General features: G+C 41.3%; 1 protein-coding gene and 1 long non-coding RNA gene across 6 annotated transcripts in view; one reads left to right on the top strand and one right to left on the bottom strand.

Moving 5' to 3' along the window:
• Positions 1-5,994, bottom strand: part of LOC148053437 (uncharacterized) — a 133,115-nt gene extending 127,121 nt beyond the window's left edge. The window contains exon 1 of the long non-coding RNA XR_015708544.1: positions 5,857-5,994. This is a non-coding gene — a long non-coding RNA (uncharacterized LOC148053437). The remainder of the gene's footprint in view (positions 1-5,856) is intronic.
• A 50-nt stretch (positions 5,995-6,044) lies between these two features.
• Positions 6,045-20,460, top strand: part of ADGRB3 (adhesion G protein-coupled receptor B3) — a 465,784-nt gene continuing 451,368 nt past the window's right edge. For 3 of the 5 annotated variants that reach the window (XM_087776087.1, XM_087776086.1, XM_009475646.2), the window contains exons 1-2: positions 7,384-7,983; positions 9,080-9,848. In XM_087776087.1, the coding sequence (XP_087632213.1) occupies positions 9,095-9,848 (754 nt within the window). In that variant the 5' untranslated portion in view covers positions 7,384-7,983; positions 9,080-9,094. Of the gene's footprint in view, positions 6,336-6,507; positions 6,587-7,383; positions 7,984-9,079; positions 9,849-20,460 lie in introns of those variants that run through there. The other 2 variants (XM_009475647.2, XM_087776085.1) reach the window with 2 other exon arrangements.

Raw genomic sequence — 20,460 nt, 5'->3', positions numbered from 1 at the left:
TCAAAGATTCATAAATCTTACATCTGTACCTGGCAAATTAAAAATAAGAAAATAAAACACTCAGAAGACCATGAGATGATAGATCTGTGCAAAGGAAGATGATGCCTCACTCATCTGTTAGAATGTTTTCAACACATCAATAAAATACCACAGTGGTCAAAGGAGAACCAATTGACATCATTTATTTAAACTTCTTAAAGGCCTTGACAAAGTTTCTCACAGGAGACTGATAAAAAGAAGGGACATAGCTAACTGAAGATCTATGTTCAGTGTAGCAGCTATCAGAAGAAAAAAGCAAGATATTAAAATGAATCAAGAACAGGACTGAGATGATAAACAATGTTATATAAATGAGTGCTGCAGCTTGATCTGAACTACTGTGTGAGATACTGATTTCCACATCTCAGAAAGATATGAGAAAACTAGAGGGTGTTTAAGAGAAAAGTGACAAGAGTGATAGAAGTTCCTTAAAACCCATGGTTTTACGGAAATAGATTGGAATAACTGGAATTATCTTGAAAAGGAAATTAAAAAGAGGTATGATAAAAATACATTAAATAATTGCTAGTAGTAAGCCAGAATCTCATTTCTCCCTGCCTTAATACAAGAACATGGTGACACACAATTAAATCAAAAGGCAGAAAATTTAACAGAAGTGATACACATCAGTTTTCATATAGCATACATTTATGCTGTGGGACTTATTATTTGATAATGCTGAGCCAGGAAAAAAATAGAAGATTGAAAAGAACTAGATGCTTATATGGATAACAAGAATGTATGGAGTTAAACTAGCTAAATGAGTACTGCAGGGGAACTGAAACTTATTTGGAGACTTAAATAGATCTCTAAATACTGGAGACTAGGTCAGACTTTATGAAGCCAAATTGTCAAAAACATTCCTATTCTGTGTTTTCTGCACTTTCCTCAGGAGTGTTCAAGAGCCACTGTCCGAGGTAGGATGCTGCACAGTCCTCAGATGTGCTTCAGACCCCTTCTGCCCATGCTCCTAGTGTCACCTATTGTATGAATTTCACTGTTTCTAGCCCAATATTTGTGATTGAATAACAACATCAAAATATTTAAATTTAAAAGTTCTTGTAAAAATCTTCACTGAAGAAGCCACACAAAGAATGAAAACAAACAAGCAAGAAAATCACTAACCTTTACAACTTGAAAATTGTCAACCAACCAAAGGTTTGCTTTAAATTTGGAAGGTGACATTGTTTTCTGATGAAAAATCAACTTCTCAAAAGAAAACCAACACTTCCCCTGAAATTTTTCAATTTTAAAATAGAAATTTTTAATCACCCTTACTCCTCAGTTATGCTATATATTCTTGAGCACCACCTACTGTTGATGCATTATTAATTAACTACTTAGAAAATTGCAAATAATTTCTCTAATAAAATTCAAATATAAGCATATAATCTTTCAAAATATATTTAAAATTGAGAAGGCAGAATATAATAAATTTATTAAATTTGTATTTCCTCTTGATGACAGAGTGAAAATTAATACTGGTGAAATTCACTTAGAATCTGAACTCAGTAGAGAAATGCAACATTTCTTAATGGTTTGTAACATATTGGACCAGAAAACCTATACAAGTCTATGAAATTACTTCCAATTTACACTCACTCTCAACTTGTTAGAGCAACAAAAGATTTTTCTTCTTTTCATATTTAGGTATTTATTTAATTTTATAATAGCTGTAATATGGCCAGCATCTTCCATTTTATTTCTTCATTTCAGACTAAATTAAATAACATTTCTCTTGAGATGGTCACACCAGCTTTGGATTTAAAATTTTCCCTTACTTATAGCAAGGCAATACTGTTCTTATAGAAATTTGGTGTTATGCAGCAGAATCTGTGATGTAGCCTAGAAAATCTATGCTTGCCAAAGGGGATTTTGAAGGGCCTTGCGTGTCTGAGTAAAGTTGGATATGGGGCACAGACCAGTGCCGCTTCTATGTAACCTAAGAGGCTCAGTAAAAATACCATTTGACTCTTACCTGTAAGTTGGCTCTATAACCATGGTTTCCATTATTGTGCATAATAAGATGACATATCTAAGTGTCTGTAACTCTGTAATCAGTTAAACATTATGAGAATAATAAAGAATTAAGAATAAAGCATGAAAGTCTTTGTTGAAAAACCTTTTTCTGATTTTTTTTACAGCGTGCCTTCAGTATTGGAGACAGTGTCTTTTATTTGCTCAAAGGAGTGACACTGAGGGCTGCAACAGTGACCTTGACTTGACAAGAGTCCTCATAAGGGTGACAGGTGATTGAGTGAGAGAACAGTCCATTCTCCAAAGCCACTTGCTTTCCACTGTGGCCTTCTTTTTAAAATTTGCACCAAAAATGTCAGTGAATTATAACTCCAATTACAATTGTGTTGAATTTTGTGCTGTGTTCACTTAAACCTAGACTGAAATAATCTAGCTGATGTGACCAAGATACCAAAGATCTCAAAGTGCTACTGTAGATTAGAAGGAAAAAAAAAAAAAAAGCAACTAAACAAACCCTTTAATTTGTTCCATCCAACATATTAAATTGGGTAAGCCTCATTTTTCTCACTAATACAGAAATTACTTAAAAATATTACTCTCCTCCCTCTTTCCTAGTTTGGATCAAGCCCAACCTTGCTGAAACAATCACATCAAGTCTAGAAAGCAGCAGTATAAATTTAGCATTCACTATGTTGTGCCTATCCCTACCACACTACTACTGAGTGACATAACACTTCTTTCAGTGCCTTGATACTTTCTTTGTGGTACAGATGGCACCACATGTGCCATGCAGTTCTGACAGCCCTCCCGTGAAACAGTGTGGGATTGTATTAATACCTTATTCCTAGGATTTAATAGAGGTACTCAAACAAGTTGGATCTACTCAATATTTCTGAATGGCGTGTATAGGTTCACTTTACATCTGCCCTTCAGACTGTAGTTTAGCACTAAATGTACATACAAAATAGCACCATTCCAAACACAAATGATCTGCATGCCCAATTAAACAAATATATTGTTACATTTCTGCTCACTTATATTTTGTAGACTTAAACATAACCTGACATTCACTTCTAGACTATCAAAATTCCAGGTTTTTGTTATCTCAAATGCAGCTGCATGACACCTGGCAAACAAATTATTTCTGAAGTTGGCCTCAGTTCAGGTAGAAAGGCACCTACAAGTAGATCATGGATATTTGTGTACTTATAAATGGTATAGCTTATTTTAGAGTTAGTTCCAGTAATTAAAACCTGTATTGTTTAAGTCTGATTGCAACAAATCTTGAAAAAAAATCTGCAGAGTGCTCTGTGCTGCCATCCCATCCCTCTGTTTTTCAGCTCCCATAATTAATCTAAGTATGACTTGTGGATGCAACTTCCATCCTTTCCTTCAGTTTGTAGGCAAGAGGCCAAGGAATCTTCCCTCTCAGATTCCTCTCCAGCATTGCCATTTCTTCACAAAATTGAAACCTGGAAGTTAATCATCAGGTTGGGATACCTAGGAGATTGCTAAAGACAATGGTTTACCATATATTGTGTATTTATTAATTTTCATTTCCACTCACAATTAAAGGACCTGCCACTTGCCAATGCCATAGTAAACAGGTGAAAGACTTCATTCAAGACGTTTTTTTCTGTGACTTACCCTCAAATTTTTCATTTAATATAAAAGGGGTGAAAAGGGTATTTAAATGCTCCATTGTATGTACACGTTTGATTTGTTTTGCTCATATCAACCTTTCAATGAACCAAACTTCCCTTGAAGTATTTCAGGCAACATGATGATCACCCACAGATAATATGGAGTGTCACTGAATGTGAGAGAATATGATTCCCTCTAAGCCAGTAATGGTTCAGTTTTCATTGCATTGTACTTGCTGAGCGTAGATCATGTACATCTCTCATATTTTCCTTTGTTTGGGTCGAGATTTTTTGTTTTATTTTGACAACAGGGGCATAAAGTATTTATGTTTTTAAAAGCTAGCAGGGAGGTGGTTTATAGCTTGTACCTATGGAAAATACAGTAAAAAGCTATAACCGTGCTTTCCTTTACTTTGGTCAGAACTGGTTTGTGACCAGTAATACCTCTGAGCAGAATTTGTGCGGCGTGTAATTGGAATCATAAAAGCTCTGTATTACAGGAATTCAAACCTTTCTGGGGCTAGGGCGGGGGTGTAGGGGAGAAAACTGTTTGCTTTAAGGACTGATTGGTTTGGACGTTGTCCAGAAGTTTAAACTTTCGTTTCAAGAGGGTGGGTGGGAGGGCGCGTTCAAAACCATGCAGTCATGTTTCACGTGAACTTTGAAAGCGCAGAGAGGCTGTAACAGGGAGCTGGACCACACAGCCTCGGCAAGGCTTTGTTCTCCTTGCTGAATGGCAGTCGTGGGAGCGCACAGCAGCCAGGCTGTGAGCTGGTGACTGACAGCAGTATTTATTAAAATGTCATCTCCTAATTTTCACGCCGGATATCTGCTGTCGTGTAGACTGCCCCGATCTCTTATGCCAGCGGGAAAGGCCAGAGGACAACCTAACCCGCCCTGGGGAGCGGGAGAGACACAGGGAGGAAGAAAATGCGTATCCAACCCTACCTTGCTGTACCAAAATAAAAAAATAAATAAATAAAAAGGGGGGGGGGGGGGGGCCGACATACGACACACTGCCTTCCTTGTGGTAAGGCTTCTTCCGCGAAACTCCCCCGTCTGTCGGGCCCCACCCGCTGCTAACGGTGCTACTTCAGCCGCTGTCGCCTCGCAAACTCCGCTCCCACCCCGGCGGCGACACACGGCAGCGGGAGGGGAGCCCCGCGGGCGGGGGCAGCGCGCCTCCCGCGCCGGGTACCCGGCACTGGGCACCCCGCTGCGGGCAGCCCCGCCGTACCCACCGAGCTCGCCATCCCTCCCCGCGGTGAGCCCAGCGGGGCTTGCCGTGCAGAGCGGCCGGACGGCGGCAGCAGCCGGGGGAATGAATGCAGCCACGATCCGGGCCACAGCCTTATCTCTGGCAGGGAACAAATACGGCGTTAATTGCAGCCTCGCTGAGAAAATTGCTATTGTTTCCAGTCAAAGGCAGGCGGCAGTTTGAAAGGGTTTATCCTCGGAGCCCTGTATCAGTTAATCTGCATCACGGTGCCGAACTGACAGCTCTTGGGGCTGCAACAGGGGGGGTTATGCTTTAGAAGAAAGAACAAGAGGAAGGAGATCAAGTGCGGGCTTCCCCCACCCCCGCCCCGCCGTCCCCGTTTCCCTCGCTCCCCGCTGGCCAGTTTCTGTTACGCCGGGGCGCAGCCGGCCCCAGCGCTGGGAACCGAGGCCAGAAAAACCTCCCGGACGCAGAAAACAACGCTTTCTGGGACGCGCTCGGTGCCGAGCTGCCGTGACGTGCGAAACGCATCGCGGGCCCCGCCGCCGGCGCCGGGAGGAGCGCCCCGCGCACACGCGCACACGCGCACACGCACACGCGCGCACACGCGCGGAGCGGAGCGCAGGGGCGCGCAGCCACCCCCTGCGCTCAGCGGACGGCGGAGGGGCGCGCAGGGGGGGCGCGCAGGGGACGCGCACAGGCGCCGCGCACAGGCGCGCACTCACACACCGGCACCCAAGGAGGCTGGCTCTCACACACACGCGCGCACACGCACACACACACACACGCACACACGCAGCGGCAGAGACGCGCTCTCGCTCCCTCCGTACTCCCTGCGCGCCCGGCGTTCACACCGCTTCCCGACATCGGCAGCCAAGGACCCCCCCGCCGCTGTCCGGCCATTAGTGCCTGAGGGGGGAGGAGGAGGGAGGAAAGAGGAATAAGTCTATTAGTAATAACAACAACAACAAAACCCACCAACAAATCTGCACTAGCGCCTTAGTCCTCCTCTCAGACCGTCGCCTGCCTGGCATCGCCGCTCATCGGGCTGCTGTGCTGAGACTTTGTTTCAAGTAAAAAAAAAAAAACAACCACCAACCAAAAAAAACCTTCGCTTCCTCAGCCACTTCCATTTTTTTTCCCCTGCAGTCTCGCTGGTTTGAGGTGGTTTTTTTTTTTTTTTTTCTTTTCTTTCCCTTCATGTGGTTGGATTTGGTGGATCCGGAGCCAAAGCTGCTTTTTTTTCCTCGGTGGGGTGTGTGTGTGGCGTGCGGGGGTTTTCTCGCTGCGTTTTTTATCTTCTGCTGCTTTTTTTAATCTTGGTTTTGAACCTGAGCCGGGGAAAATGGGAAACGGTGCTTCCGACAGAAGGGGAATCTCTCCATCACTGTTGTTGGGACGTGTGCCTGTGGTGCTAGTGTTTTAGAGAAATAGCCTGACAGCTTTCGGAGTGGAAGGTAAGGGTGCCCGGGGCATTTCCATTTCCCATTTCCAGGGATTACGACTGGAGAGCTTTTAGCTTGGGATTCCGGGGAGGAGGCGGCGGAGGAGGGGGACAGGCTGTTGCTGAAGGATAGAGAGAGAGACAGCACATACAAAATGATCTCCGCATTTACTTCAGCGCTGCAGTTTAAAAGTTAGAGAAGTCCGTTTTGTGACAGGTCTGCTTCCCTGAAAGTAATTTCCAGCGAGACTGAGAAGACCTGAGGTTTGTGCACGATTGGGGTAATTTTGGAGGGGGGGGGGGGGATATGTTAGGTTAATAGGAAGTTAAAATAAGAGAAGTCAGCGGGTCTTCTGTTGGGGGAAAAAATAAGTGGAGTGATGGCGCCGTCTATGTTCGGCTAACTACAGTGTCACCTAGAAAATCAGTTTGGGGAATATCCAAACTAAACGCCCGTTTGCTTTCAGTAGAAGAGGGTTCTCCCCCTTCCCAAATGGGCAACCTTAAGCCTCTGTGGCCGTTCTTTAACTCCCTCGTCCATGGAAAAGAACGATCTTTTTAATCTAAGTGCCTAATCCTTTCAGTGAGCAGATTCATTCTTGTATTTACCAATACTGCAAACTAAACGAAATGCTGCCGGCACACTCAGTTCGGGGGCATGTGTGCATGCGTGTGTGTGTGTGTGTGTGTGTGTGTAAAGCACACAGGGAGAAAGAGATTAAGACAATGTTGTGTTTCAGTAGCCTTGCATGAACAAATGCACAACTAAAATGAGGGCTATTTGACTACATTTCTTCATAGAAAACAGCCTAGCACTGCAGACGTCTTTATTTTTCTAGTGCAAATATTACATAGGATGGAAAAAGTCAGAGGCTTTTTTCCTATTCAAACAGAAAAGCAAGTAAGTAAGTCCCCTTTTTGCTTTCCAGATTATAAAATTAATCTTTTTTCATGGGTGGAATTCCTAATTTAGACACTTATTGTCACATTGGCTTTCAACGCCTACACCATCCTGAATAACACTGCGCAGAACTGCATTGCCTGCAAAGTGCTTCAGCAAAGGGGAAATTGTTTCCAGAATTCCTGATAAGTTTCTCTTTTTTAAAACCTTAAATGCTGTACCAATCCTATTCGGAGAAGGAGGACCCTGTTATTCATTGAGATAGACGCTCAGAAAGGAGAAAATCCGACTGTGTGGATAGACCCGGCAGCAGCTCTTCTTTTTTTTTTTTTTAAACCTCGGCTATAAAGAGGGTTAGAGTTGGTGCTGCTTTGCCCATTTCAAGATTCAGAGTTTGAACTATAATCTAGGAGATACGAAAATCTCTTCAAGGGAGCTTAATCCGGTGATTTGCTGTGTGTTACGCAATGGGAGACCGAAGATGTCTTGCTGTTTGGTGAGGAGATGAAAAGCTAGGCAAAGACACACATCAAAACTCAGTAACAGTGCCTGTGTGTGTATGTCTGACTCTGCTTACAGAGCAACAGTGGAAGAGACGGCAATCTAGAGAGTTTGGGAATTAGCTTGGTATCACTTCTGTCTGCTTGCGTTTGGCGAAAAAGTAGAAGGCGAAAAGCTACTCATTTGTAAGAGATAAGCAACTTCTGAAAGATTAATGCTGAAAACGTTCAATTTGAATTTTTTGGATAACGTTACAGAGGTAAATATAACTAAGGTTCGCTTTATTAACCTAGGCCACTGTCAAGAGAACAAAGCATGTGAAGGCTGTAATGGTTGACAGGTGCAGTAAAACAGCTTTATTTGGAGATAGTAGCAGAGAAAATATGTCTTTCATCATTCAAGCGCACATCTGCAAAACACAGCTAATCAGACAGTACAAGGTATTCATAATAAGAGGGCAAGTACAGTCGAATAGGTGCAGAGATCCTGCTGTAGCACTGGCAGCTATATAGAGATACTGGTTGTAGATACTAATACAGTGATCCATTTTATATATCCTAAGAGGTTGTAGCAGATTGAAATTATCATCTTAAAAAGCTGGCATTTAGTGGTAGTGTCAGATCAGCACTAGTTTCATCTGTCTTTGTTTCTTTCTCCAATAGTCTCAACATTGTATTAATACATTAATCTCAGTATTTCCTGCCTGGGTTTTCTTTATATAGAGACCTCTGTATACCAGGTGTCCGCTGCAAAGGCACGTAAGCATATGGGATTTAATGTTCCATCTGTAAAAAATAATAATTTGTGGATTTTTAAATTATTATTGTAATTCTTCACAGTTACTTCTCAGACTTAATAGAAAAATAATATGTAACAGCAGATGCTACTGGCTTTCTTGTTCTATTCTAGTGAAATTCTGCATGTGCGTATTCTATATGCATATATATTACTATAGGAGACTACTTATTTACTTTTTGAAGAAAGAAAGAAAGAAATTGCTCTTTTCTTGGTCTATTGGGTAAGGCGTCTAGGTTTTTACCTAAGTTGAGCAATTCTAGTCCACGCCATGATGACTACATCCTAGACAGGAGAGGACATTCTTATTAATAATCTAATAGATGTTGTTTTTTAATTTGACTGTAGAAGACTTGGCTGTTGCGATGGCCACGTGATGGCGCTGTGCACACAGCAGCAAACCCGTCCCTTGCGTTATAAAATAAAAATTACCTGCCCTTCTTTCTGAAAGGGGCTCTAACTGCAAGCTTGAAAACAGCTGGCTCGAATATTGGAAGGAGTTTGGTTTTCAATGCGTGAAGAATTCTACTTGCATTTTTATTTCATTTCATCTCCTGCAGGCCAAATGACATAGGATGAAGGCTGTTCGTAATTTGCTGATTTATATATTTTCCACCTATCTACTGGTTATGTTTGGATTTAATGCTGCCCAAGACTTCTGGTGTTCCACGTTGGTGAAGGGGGTCATTTATGGATCGTATTCTGTAAGTGAAATGTTTCCTAAAAACTTCACAAACTGCACTTGGACGCTGGAAAATCCAGATCCGACCAAATATAGTATTTACCTGAAATTTTCCAAAAAGGACTTCAGCTGCTCCAACTTTTCCCTCTTGGCTTATCAGTTTGATCATTTTTCCCATGAAAAAATAAAGGATCTTTTAAAAAATAACCATTCTATAATGCAGCTCTGCGATTCCAAGAATGCTTTTGTATTTCTGCAGTATGATAAGAATTTTATTCAGATACGCCGCGTCTATCCTATCGATTTCCCAGGATTACACAAAAAAGAAGACGACCAAAAATCCTTCTTTGAGTTTTTGGTGTTGAACAAGGTGAGCCCAAGCCAGTTTGGGTGCCATGTGTTATGCACTTGGTTGGAGAGCTGCTTGAAATCCGAGAACGGGAGAACCGAGTCCTGTGGAATCATGTATACAAAATGCACCTGCCCTCAGCATTTGGGAGAATGGGGAATAGGTGACCAGTCCCTGGTGTTGCTCAATAACGTGGTGCTGCCCCTCAATGAGCAGACGGAGGGCTGCCTGACCCAGGAGCTGCAAACTACCCAGGTCTGCAACCTCACCAGAGAAGCCAAACGGCCACCAAAAGAAGGTAGGTGCTTCTTGGAGGGGGGGGTTGAATCCCACACCAGAGTGTAGGTCCTGCTGCCGGCTCTCCTTGATACTCACATTCATTTGACTTGCTCTCCACCACAGCTCGCCTTTAGATGAGGCGAAAGGGCTGGAGAAGATGCATACTCCCTCAGGGCAGGGAGGGCTGCATTTTCATTTCTAAACTGGCCTAACCTTCAGCTTATAATTCTGCTGAGCACTGTTGAAACTCCTCATAACTACGATCCATCTGTTTTCAGCCCCCACTTACAGTAATGCCCACAGGTGGCAAGCCAGGAATCACTCTCCCCCTCGCCACCTCTTTACTGCAACCATCTGACTACAAAATCTTAGTCCTCTTGATACAACCCCTCGACTTTGCAAGGAAAATGTTTCCAAAGGCATGCGGGCAACCTGAGTAAAAGACCAGGAGATTTACCGTGGTTAGGACATCTGGTCTCAACTGGGCCAGACCTCAACAACATAAAAACAAAACAAAAGCAAATGCAGTTCTTCAGGGTGAACCCTCTGCCTGCGATACCTAAAGATGTGAGGCACCGCACAGAGTCAGCACATACTGTTTTGACATGCTGGGAGCCCCTTGGAGGGGCCATGGGCTGCTGCTGCGTGCCTTCTCCAGGCGGCCTTGGCTCCAGGAGATGAAGGCTCTGAATCTCATACCAGTACTTGGGGGGGGGGGGGGGGGGGGGGGGCGGGCGGGGAGGGTGTTGATGTGTCTGTCCCAGCAGCTGCTTCTTGTCCATTCTGGAAAAGGGGAGTTGTGGAAGGGTGGGAAAACAGGGGTCCAGCAATTAGAGTGGCAGTCCTTTGCCTAGCTCTTCTGCTTCATACTGCCTGTTTTGGCCTCCTGACATTTTGGGGAGGTCAGGGGGTGATTTTGGGAAGGACATTGCACGGGTGAGAGGCAGAGAACGCATAGGCTGAACCTAGATGGTGGGGGTCTGGCTGCAACCTATGGGTGAGGGGGTCCTTCAGAGCAGCCATGCGGGAATGGGGAAGGGGGGGGGATGTGCCCCTGCGGCAAGGGATAAATCATCGAGTCCAGGGTATTGCATTTTAATGCAGGAAATGTTCCCTCTCTTCTTGTTTTCTGCATAGCCACAAAGCTCCCAGTCTGTGGTGAGGCAGCGCCAAGCTCCCAGCCCCCCTAATAGAAGTTGCTTTGTGGAGGAATGTAACATTGACACGTTGTTAGGAGAGGATTTTCTTTAAGGGCAGCCAAGCCCCAGTTCTGTGGGAGAAGAAAAGCTGAACTTGCTCCAGCTGCCGCGGTGCCAGCGGCCGCGGGCAGGGCTGGAGGGGGAGGGATGAGGGACACTTTTGGTGTCCTGCAGGTCAGCGCCTCTCCCAGCACCCAACAGCTAGGAGCCCAGGAAACACAGCGATCTTAAATGACGGGGAAGCTCGTCTCCTGTAAAAAAACTCGCAGAGAAGCTTGTGCAGCGGCAGGGATGGTATTTAGCATCGTTTAGAGCTAATCAGTGCCCTGGGAGGACGAGGCAGCCCCGGCCGCGGAGCCCGGGGGGCAGCAGGCAGAGCCGGGCGCTGCGCGGGGGCGACCGCCTCAGCCCGCCGCCCCGGGCGCTGCGCGGGTGCGTAGGGGCTCACACCGCCCGTAAGCGGGCTCTAAAAGTTAGGCGGGAGGCGCTGCTTGTACCTTCTCCACCTCCGTCGTGTGTGTCATGGGCCAGAGCACAGGGAAGCCACGCAGCCCATTAGAAAATATAAACGCCGCAGACCCAAAGGCGCGTAGGAGACGCAGCCGCGCTGTGGCCGCTGCCCCGCGTTAGCAGCCCTGCGCAAGTCTATGAGGAGGGGGCATCCCCCCCTCCCCGGCCCTGAGCTCTATCCTAAGACACCACCTCGTTGGTGGGGCTGGGGGAGAAGGAGTGCAAGCACAGTGGGGTGCACAGGCCGCCGGCGGCCTTCATACCACTAGCAAAAATACAATGAATTCCAGAGGGATGAGTGTCTCCCAGTTAAAGCACCTATTTCTGAAATGTGCTTAATGGAAAGGACAGAGGAGGCTGTTAGGGCAAACACTTTTTTTTTTTTCTCCTTAAATTTTGAAACATGTTTCCAACATATTTTGCTTCTGATTTCAGACATATTTTAATTCTTGCCCCTACTTGCAGGTTTTCCTGGATATTAAATTGAGAAACAGCATTGTTAGAGGGGTGGAAATGTTGTTTGGTAGGTGGATGGTTTCCTTCACTTGTTTTTCACTGTACTTAGTGGGTTTTTGGTGTTGCTGAGAATTTCATCAGCACTACAATTATTTCAACATTTTATTTAATTACTTTAATGCACTTGGAAATTGTTCATCAGATTGTTACTAAAAGTTATAATCAGTTAGCAAATTAAGCCTCACAGTACTTCTCAGTAGTAGTACAGTCTTTGTCTTCCACTCAGTGTTTAAACTATTTTGAGCCTTTGCTCAGAAGGCTAAATCTCTGCAAGAGAGGTGTGTTGAGTCTTTGTAGATATAGTCGCATTTATCAAGCACATCAGTCGGTGTATTTGTATGTATAAAGCTGGTTTGTGGTTCAGCTGAAGGCTGTATTGAGGGATCAAAATGCAAAACATTCCTGCTACAAACATAATGCAATTCATCACTTGTGTCAGCAAACGTTTAGGCAAGAAATGCAAATTTTGTTTCCACAGGCAATCTGGTTCAAGTTAGATCAGCACAGGTAGCAAAAATAAGGTTGACCAATAACTAAGAGAATGGCTTCATGTTGTTAGAGTTCATAGTGGCAACTGAAAGGACAGTTTCATTAGTGTAAGTTGAGTTTTAAGGGGAATGGAGTTTGCCAAACACTGTGAGAGTGCTCTGGACTTGATAAGATTGTGTTTTATGAATTCACTTATTACTTTGAGGTTTGGTACTGACATTGCCTAGCAATGACTTTCGGAAAGGAATTGCAAAGACCTGGCAGCTTTCTACGGTGTTATGCATACCCTCCCATCGTTCAGATTTGCTTTCATCAAGCTTGACTGTATGAAGTGCAAAATCTTTTCCCAAAACTATTTCCAGTCACATTTTAGAACCATAATGTAAATAGAGAGCATTTAGATTAAAGCCTACTGTTTCTTTTTTGAATCTCTGAAGTTTTTTACAATTTTGAATATGATAAATGGCTCAGGAAAATGGACGAAAGTCAGTATTTTTCCTTTTTAAAAAAAGTGTTGCATTTTACAGAAGATGTGACAAGTGTACAATGGATGATGGTGTTTCTAAAAGTGCTGAAGTGTTGAACAATAAAAGGAACTAGGTCAAAAAAGGAAGCTGTAACTATTATTTTTTTAAAATAAAATGGCTTGGAAATATGTGATTTAATCAGCATTTCTTCCATAGGCAGATCATCTTTGGTGTCACTGATTAAAGCAATATTGAAAATCACCACATTTTCACTAAGACTCAGTTTCATTGTATCTTGATCCTTTTCTGTAGCCTCACATCTGAGGTGCTTAGCCTGGATCAAAGCACTAGCAAATAGATCTCAATGAACACACTGGCAGGGTCCTGAATTTAAGGGCTCAGGGGAATTTGTCCTCTCGATCTTCAATGCTGTAACTGAAGTTTCTGTCAATAAGACAGGGCTCAGTTCCAACTTTAGTGGACCTGTAAAGCCTTTGCATGTAGTCAATTCATACAATTTTATGAATGATGACAACAAGAATGCAAAAATGTCTTTTCTTATTGTGAACATTAAAAAGCTGTAATATTATCGTGTGGTTTTATAATAGTTACTTAGACAGAACCTAAGAGAGAGTTTTCCCCTGTGTTTTACTGCCATATCCGACAGGGCCCTCATAAAACAATGAAAATAATTCTTTCGTCCTCTTAATTTCATCCAACAGAAGAAAAGAAGAGAGGGGATATTTATGTTAATTAAATCTTGCCATTTGGAGTTCCAGGCTTAATCTTGTGTATCTTGTTCAGCCAGTCTGAAATAATTTTAGTAAGGATTTTTTAATATGCTAGAAATGTAGCATTGGTCTACTTTGTCACAAATTCTCACAGCTCACTGTGTACCAGCATCTCAGTATTCAGTAACTGATTTATTTATTTTTTCCTGATTTCAGATCTGAAAACAACAGGGATATCTTAACAGGATTTACTATAATAGATGTCTCTTTAAAACAATAATTTATGACACATTGTTAAATAATAGTAAGATGTAGGATGCAGATAGTTTTGTGAAGCTTTCATGGCATGTATGCATTTATTTATGTCATTCCATGAATGCCTACCTCCTATTGCACACATTTAAGATGAATTTATAATATTCATCACATACCCAGAGGTCACTAGCTGGCTGAGTAGGCTGAACATCGCTAGTCAGAAAGTCATAGGCAGTAATAACATGTCATAGCATGGCTCCATCAGAGGATTTAAACTGTTAAATCGGTGTAGGATTTGTCTCAAAAGATCAAAAATTACAAAATGGAGTCTAACAACCATACACTTCTAAAGGGTTATTTAATATTTAGTGTGCAACAACTATTCAAGACTAAAGCAAAATTTAGAAAATCCAAAATAAATAAAACTGTCATCCAGAATATTGAATGAGTACAGTAACATACTTGGAAGACTCCTAATAGTTTTTATATCCTGCTGCTTGCAGTGGTTCTTTTATCCAGGAGTTTAAGTGGACAAAGGAAGATGAGCACTAATGGAAGAACAGGCTTTTTAATTTTGCATGAAAGGTATTTTTCATTATGACATAAAATATTGTTTAAAAACTTAAAAACTGGTATACTAAAATAATCTGTTACCATGCAGGTTATGAGCAGTTTGTTATCACACTGTTATGAGCAGTTTGATCTCAGTGAAAATCTAGAATGTGAAGAAAAATAATTTCACGTTAAATAATTTTTTACATGAATATTGTTCCTTCTAAAATGTTCATGGCCAAAATCATCATAGAAACTTTCGTAAAATCAGTTAGAGACATTGTGTTTCTTCTTTATGAGTCTGGTTCCCAGTTGAAGGAAATGTTTCAAAATTTCTTATGGATTCCGTGTGCTTCATATAATGCCCTTTTTTACTTACTTTGCTAAAAGAAAACAATCACCCTAAACATTTATAATCTTAGTATATATTTGGGTCACTCTGGACCACTCATAATAGGATGCTTTATCACAGCCATGAAAGTTTGATTTCAGATTCTTTTTTTTTGAAGTGATGCACTGTAGAAAAAGCATTAATGATCAGAATCTCTTTTAAGCAGTAAGTCCTACCTTTGTTTTCAAGGATTATATGCTATTATCACTAATGATTGTACTTCAGTTTGTGCTGTATTGATCATTTCCACCTGATTTACTTCAGTAAACTGTGAAACTTCTTGTTTTGATGTAAAGTTTAGACCTTTGAGTGCAAGAGTAATTGGCACTTCACGTATGTGTACTGAATTTGGTGGGATTTGAATCAATCCATAAGTGAATTTTCTGATACCTTCAAAAAGGAAAATACCTAGACAATTTCCTTTATGGTAGGAAAAGCCTATATAAATGGCTTTGCTTCCAGTTATTTAAATGCTTTATTAGTAAATATACTGGTTATATATGTATGTTTGAGTGGTAATTTCTTTTGTATCACAGATTCTATCAGTATTTTGTTCAGCACTTCTTACACTAACAAGATGGCACATTACTTATTTTGTGGGAAAGGTCAGCCTACTGCAGTCAAGTGCTTGCCCTGCCTTCAGCGAGATCACAAATGTACTGTGTGGGATCTGAATACCAGTTTTTCATGAGCTCATTGCTTGCTTAAAACATTCATGGCTTCAATGAAATAGTATGTTAGAAGCTGTGTTATAACCAAAACCAGGATTTTGGTTCCCCAGACTTCCATTTTTGCTCGAATGAAACCTCTATTTGTGTGCATTATTGCACATCAGCCATTGTGGAGACCTGCTCTCAGCTGCGGACAAATGCTGCTGAAGACCTCCACTCTAAAGAGCTCAGAACATAAATAGGAACTAAGGATAAAGAATGGGGAAGGTATGTAAAGAAATTAAGTGTTCAGACTGAAGCCAAAGCATATCCAAATTAGGAACAGAATTCTGACTCTCTTGCTGCTGGCTCCAGTGAACAAGTACTTGATAGTACTGAGTCCTGTACCATCAAATATTTCAGACCGGTCATGCCTTCCTTGTTTGCCTTTCTCATACCGGTAATCTGTGCCTTTTGTCTTCAAATACTTCTATTACACTTTGTCTGGGTGGGCAGAATATACAATAGGTTTACTCTATTTTAGACCTTGTCCTCTGATTTGCTTGTGCTTTTGACAAATGTGGAAGTGTTCACATGTAGAACAGCCATTAACAGAAGTTAATGATGATTCTGTTTACATAGTGGGATTTCAGTTATTAGGTCTCAGTGACATTATATGGAATTATATTATGACATAATGCAGGTACTGCATTTCTTATTATTATGCAGTGTTTTATACCTACATATTTATATTTTATACATTTATATAACACAGTGATTATATGATCTATTACATTTAATAGATCTCCAGTGCTCTTTTAAAAGCAATTTATCATCTTCTGTTCAAATCTATCCATATTGCTGTTTTGTTTAGTTTTCTATTTGCAAAAGCATGGAAAAATCTGCTTTGCATGTCGGTATACACAGAGGAATTTTCAGAGGAGACTTTCTTTTTCTCTTCTTAGGGATTTAATTTTATGAAGTTTATTCAGTTGTGTTATATCAAAGGATTCCAACTCGAAGTTGTTGTAGTTCTCAAATTGAAGTTTAGCTGTTCATTTATAAATATGCAGTAATTGTAATAAAACAAAGGTCACTGCAGAATTCCATTGAGCATTATTTGCATTCACTGTTAACAAGAAATATAAAATGCTCTTTAGGACAGACAAAGTTGTACATGATATAAAGTACAAATTTACAAATTATGCATAACTGATTTATGAATATTTCAGAGTTTGAGCCCTTTCTGATGCTAGTTAAATCTCAAGAGGAAGACAGTCAAATTTTTCAAAGTCATTCACAGTTTTGTTAATCTTTTAGAGAAGTTATAAATAAAGCTTTTGTCAAATTACTGACAGATTTTTCTGATGGATGAGCCACCATCAGAATTAATAAAAACAATCTATAATAACAGTGTATGAAAGCAGTGTTGTTACTTTACTCTGCAAAGGCCAAATTATTGTCCTTACTCAAGACAAATTCCCCATGCTATCAATATAATTTGATCTAAATGAAGATTAGATTAGAGCCCACAAAAGAGATGTGAAACAGTGATAGCATGTGTTACTTCTACCAAAAGCAAATTATTTCATAATTTGTATTAATTAAGATTTTTTTTCTCTGTAGTTTTACTTTTGAAACCATCCTTGACATTTGGTAGAGTGAAGCAGATGCACTTAAAAAAAAGCAATTTTGTAACTGCTAGCTGTGTTTCTTTCTCTTTTAGCTGGTTAGCCTATCTCTTTATGTGCTTTACTTCAGTTTCTTGTTTTTGTTCTTCTTCATTACCTGAAGGGGAAACAAGGCATATGACATAGTCAAATTAGTATTTCTTTGATGGTGCTGAAAATGCGTGTAAATGAAATTTGGAAGCAAGCTCTTTTCAGTTATTCAGTTCAAATTTTATTTACATCTCCTTGAAATGGCAAAACCAACAAAAATATAAACTTTGAATACCATCCATTTTTTCATAGCTTGATAGAAAATTGATGATAATGGGGAGAACAATGTGTCATCCCCTTATGGGCAAATTTCACCAATTTGCTCTCGTTTATTCTTCAGGAGATGTAAAACACTTTGTGAGCTGACTTTGGTTCCTGTTGTTCTTCTTCATGTACTGCTAGCTCATTCATCAGTTATGCAGAGACAGTGTTTATTTATAGAGTGGTTTATAACTTTCAGCCATAGCTGATAGTTGTGTGCTATTGAACAGCTTTGCTGAAGGATGATGGGAGGATGAAGGATCAAAAGACCAATTCTCTGACTCTTAGCTGTGAAAAATGATTAACAGGACTTCCAACCTTATCACTTCTAACTAGCGTTGGAAATACCTTGTGTTAAGTGGGAATTTGTTAACTAGTGTCATCAACTGAGGTATGTTAGCACAAGTTGCTTCTGAGAATCTGAGACCCCATTGCTGCTGAGATGGCACTGGCTTCACTCCTTTCCCTTTGCTGAGCTATGTCAGTACACCAGCCAAGCAGAAAACTATTCACCTTGCGGTTTTTTTTTAGTTGGGTGATCTTGATGTTGGGTGACTGTTCTATGATGGCCCAGCTAAGCCTCCATCGGTACCAAAAAGTGGCACAAGAAAGAGCTGGGGAGGAACAGTGGTGCTGGTTCAGCTAGGTTTAGATTTGCTTAGGCAAAAAAAAAGTCTATCAAAAAGTGGTCAATACATGTTACCCTTGCCTGCTCTTTTGCATATGTTAGCAGCCAGTTACATCATATTGTGTTTCTAGGCAGCTATGTCAGGTTTGGTTACAGTATTACTGGCAAATCCTTCAAAATAGAGTCTAAGATACATGTTTATCCAGGGCTTCCTGTTGACCATTAAAGAGTGGTGCAGATTGCTGTGAAAGTGTGCACAGAGTGCTGGGGGATGAGTCTGTGAAGCCCTTGGAGCTCATTTGTGTGGTGCAGCTAGAAAGGGCTTAAATTACAGATTAGAAAATCAGGGAATCTAATTGATACTATTTATTGGTCATGAGGAATGGTATTGTACCTGCTTCATGCAAGAACACTTTTTCCCAAAAGGGTTTTGGAAAATACTAAGTCTGAAGATTTCATGTGGAACATTTCTTTGAATCCTAAATGGTTTACTTTTTCTTATAGAGTGTTTGCTTCTCTATCCTATGAATATATTCTTTTCAGTCCCTTCTGTACCGTATACATAGAAGATTTCAGTTGTCTGCAAAGATGTGCACTTCGGTTATGTTTTTATCCTTGGATGTGTTTTGTTTGTTCTGTGGCATTGGCTGATATCTGCAGTGATTGGCATACATACAGGTGCTCCGTACTAGTAGATTTCAAGGTTGATAGATGTGCTTCATACTGACAAAGGAGAGGAGGAAAAATGTTCAGCACCGCAGGTGTAATATGAATACAGAGCGTAGTCCAGCTGGTCCTGTCTGCACCAAATGTCTAAGAAGTCACTAATAATATAGAGAGGATCATGAAGGTTCACTTTTCTTGGAAGGGAGGAGGGTGCCAAGCCTGGGATATTAGCCAATCCCAACACCCGATAAAGTTGTGGGAGTTAAGTATAGGGCCATAGGGCTTCAGCTGATTATGCTATTCCTTGGGTTCATAAATGCAATAGATATGAGTTTCACCTCTTGAAGCAGAATTATGATCAGAAGTTTGATAGTTATTGTCCTGGAAGAATATAATATACTTAAAAATAATGGAGCTGGGCCTGGAACCGATCATAGAATCATAATTATAGAATCATAATCATAGAATACCAGGTTGGAAGGGACCTCGAGGATCATCTGGTCCAACCTTTCTAGCACAATCTAGACGAGATGGCCCAGCATCGTGTCCAGCTGAGCCTTAAATGTCTTCAGCATAGCGGAGTCAACCACTTCCCTGGGGAGATTATTCCAACGATTGACTGTTGTCATTGTGAAAAATTTTCCTCTTGTGCCCAATCGGAATCTCCCTGGGAGTAACTTGTACCTGTTACCCCTTGTCCTCACCATGTGACTCCTTGTAAAAAGTGAGTCTCCATCTCCGATGTTTTCCTGTCTTGTAAATGAATGTTTAAATTATTACATATTTGTTCTCTTTAGTCCACTGAATTTTTAATTTATCCATAAAAATTGGGGCAGCCTCAAATTTGGGAAAAATCAAGAATATTCCTATTCTTTCACCAGACAGAACCTTCTGAGAAGCAGAGCGACTGAGTCCAGATTTCTCCAGGTGCTGCAGTTGTTTATAGGGCATTAAAGTCTGGGTTGGCAGTATATACACAGAAGATTATAAAAGGAGGATGCCATCTCTGGCTGTGGTTTGTGCAAAGCTTGGCCAAGCAGGTGTGATCCAAGACCACCTTTCGCTTCAGCCCTGCTGGCAAATAGGTGCAAGTAACTCAGGAGTTTGCTACTTCTCACAGCTAAGGCAATGCCCAGACCCTTGCGTGCACCTTGTGCATGTTGCTTATGGCCCTTAGACACCAGGAGGTGTGGGCTGCCCTGGGATGAACATTTTGAAGGTCCCCATTTTGAATGTAGGTCTTGGAAGTGATGATGAGGCATGTAAATTTATTTGATTTCTTTTGTAAATACAGCTTCTGTGCATCACTTTCTGTCCCCACGGTATTGTTATAACAGTATTGCCTTGCCTTCCAGTGATATTATGAGGATAAATACGTCAAAGTTTATAGTTTGCTCAGTAATCAGTATCATACGGGTACTTAAAATATATAGATTATGCCATCTCTGCTAAACCTGAAATATTTTTTTTTCCCCCATAGTTCTGATGAAAATCAAATCCATGTTGTCTTCAGGAATTTTCTGGTGCTTGAAGTGAAAGTGATTTTATTGGCTGTTTTGCAGATGAAATGTATGAAGGGAATGAAGGACTCTTAC

This window comes from Nipponia nippon, unplaced genomic scaffold (genome assembly GCF_047370975.1).
Source record: "Nipponia nippon isolate SJK-2023a ecotype South Korea unplaced genomic scaffold, ASM4737097v1 scaffold_4, whole genome shotgun sequence".
In the NCBI taxonomy this organism is placed as follows: Eukaryota; Metazoa; Chordata; class Aves; order Pelecaniformes; family Threskiornithidae; genus Nipponia; species Nipponia nippon.
This window is presented reverse-complemented; position numbering and strand designations above follow the sequence as displayed.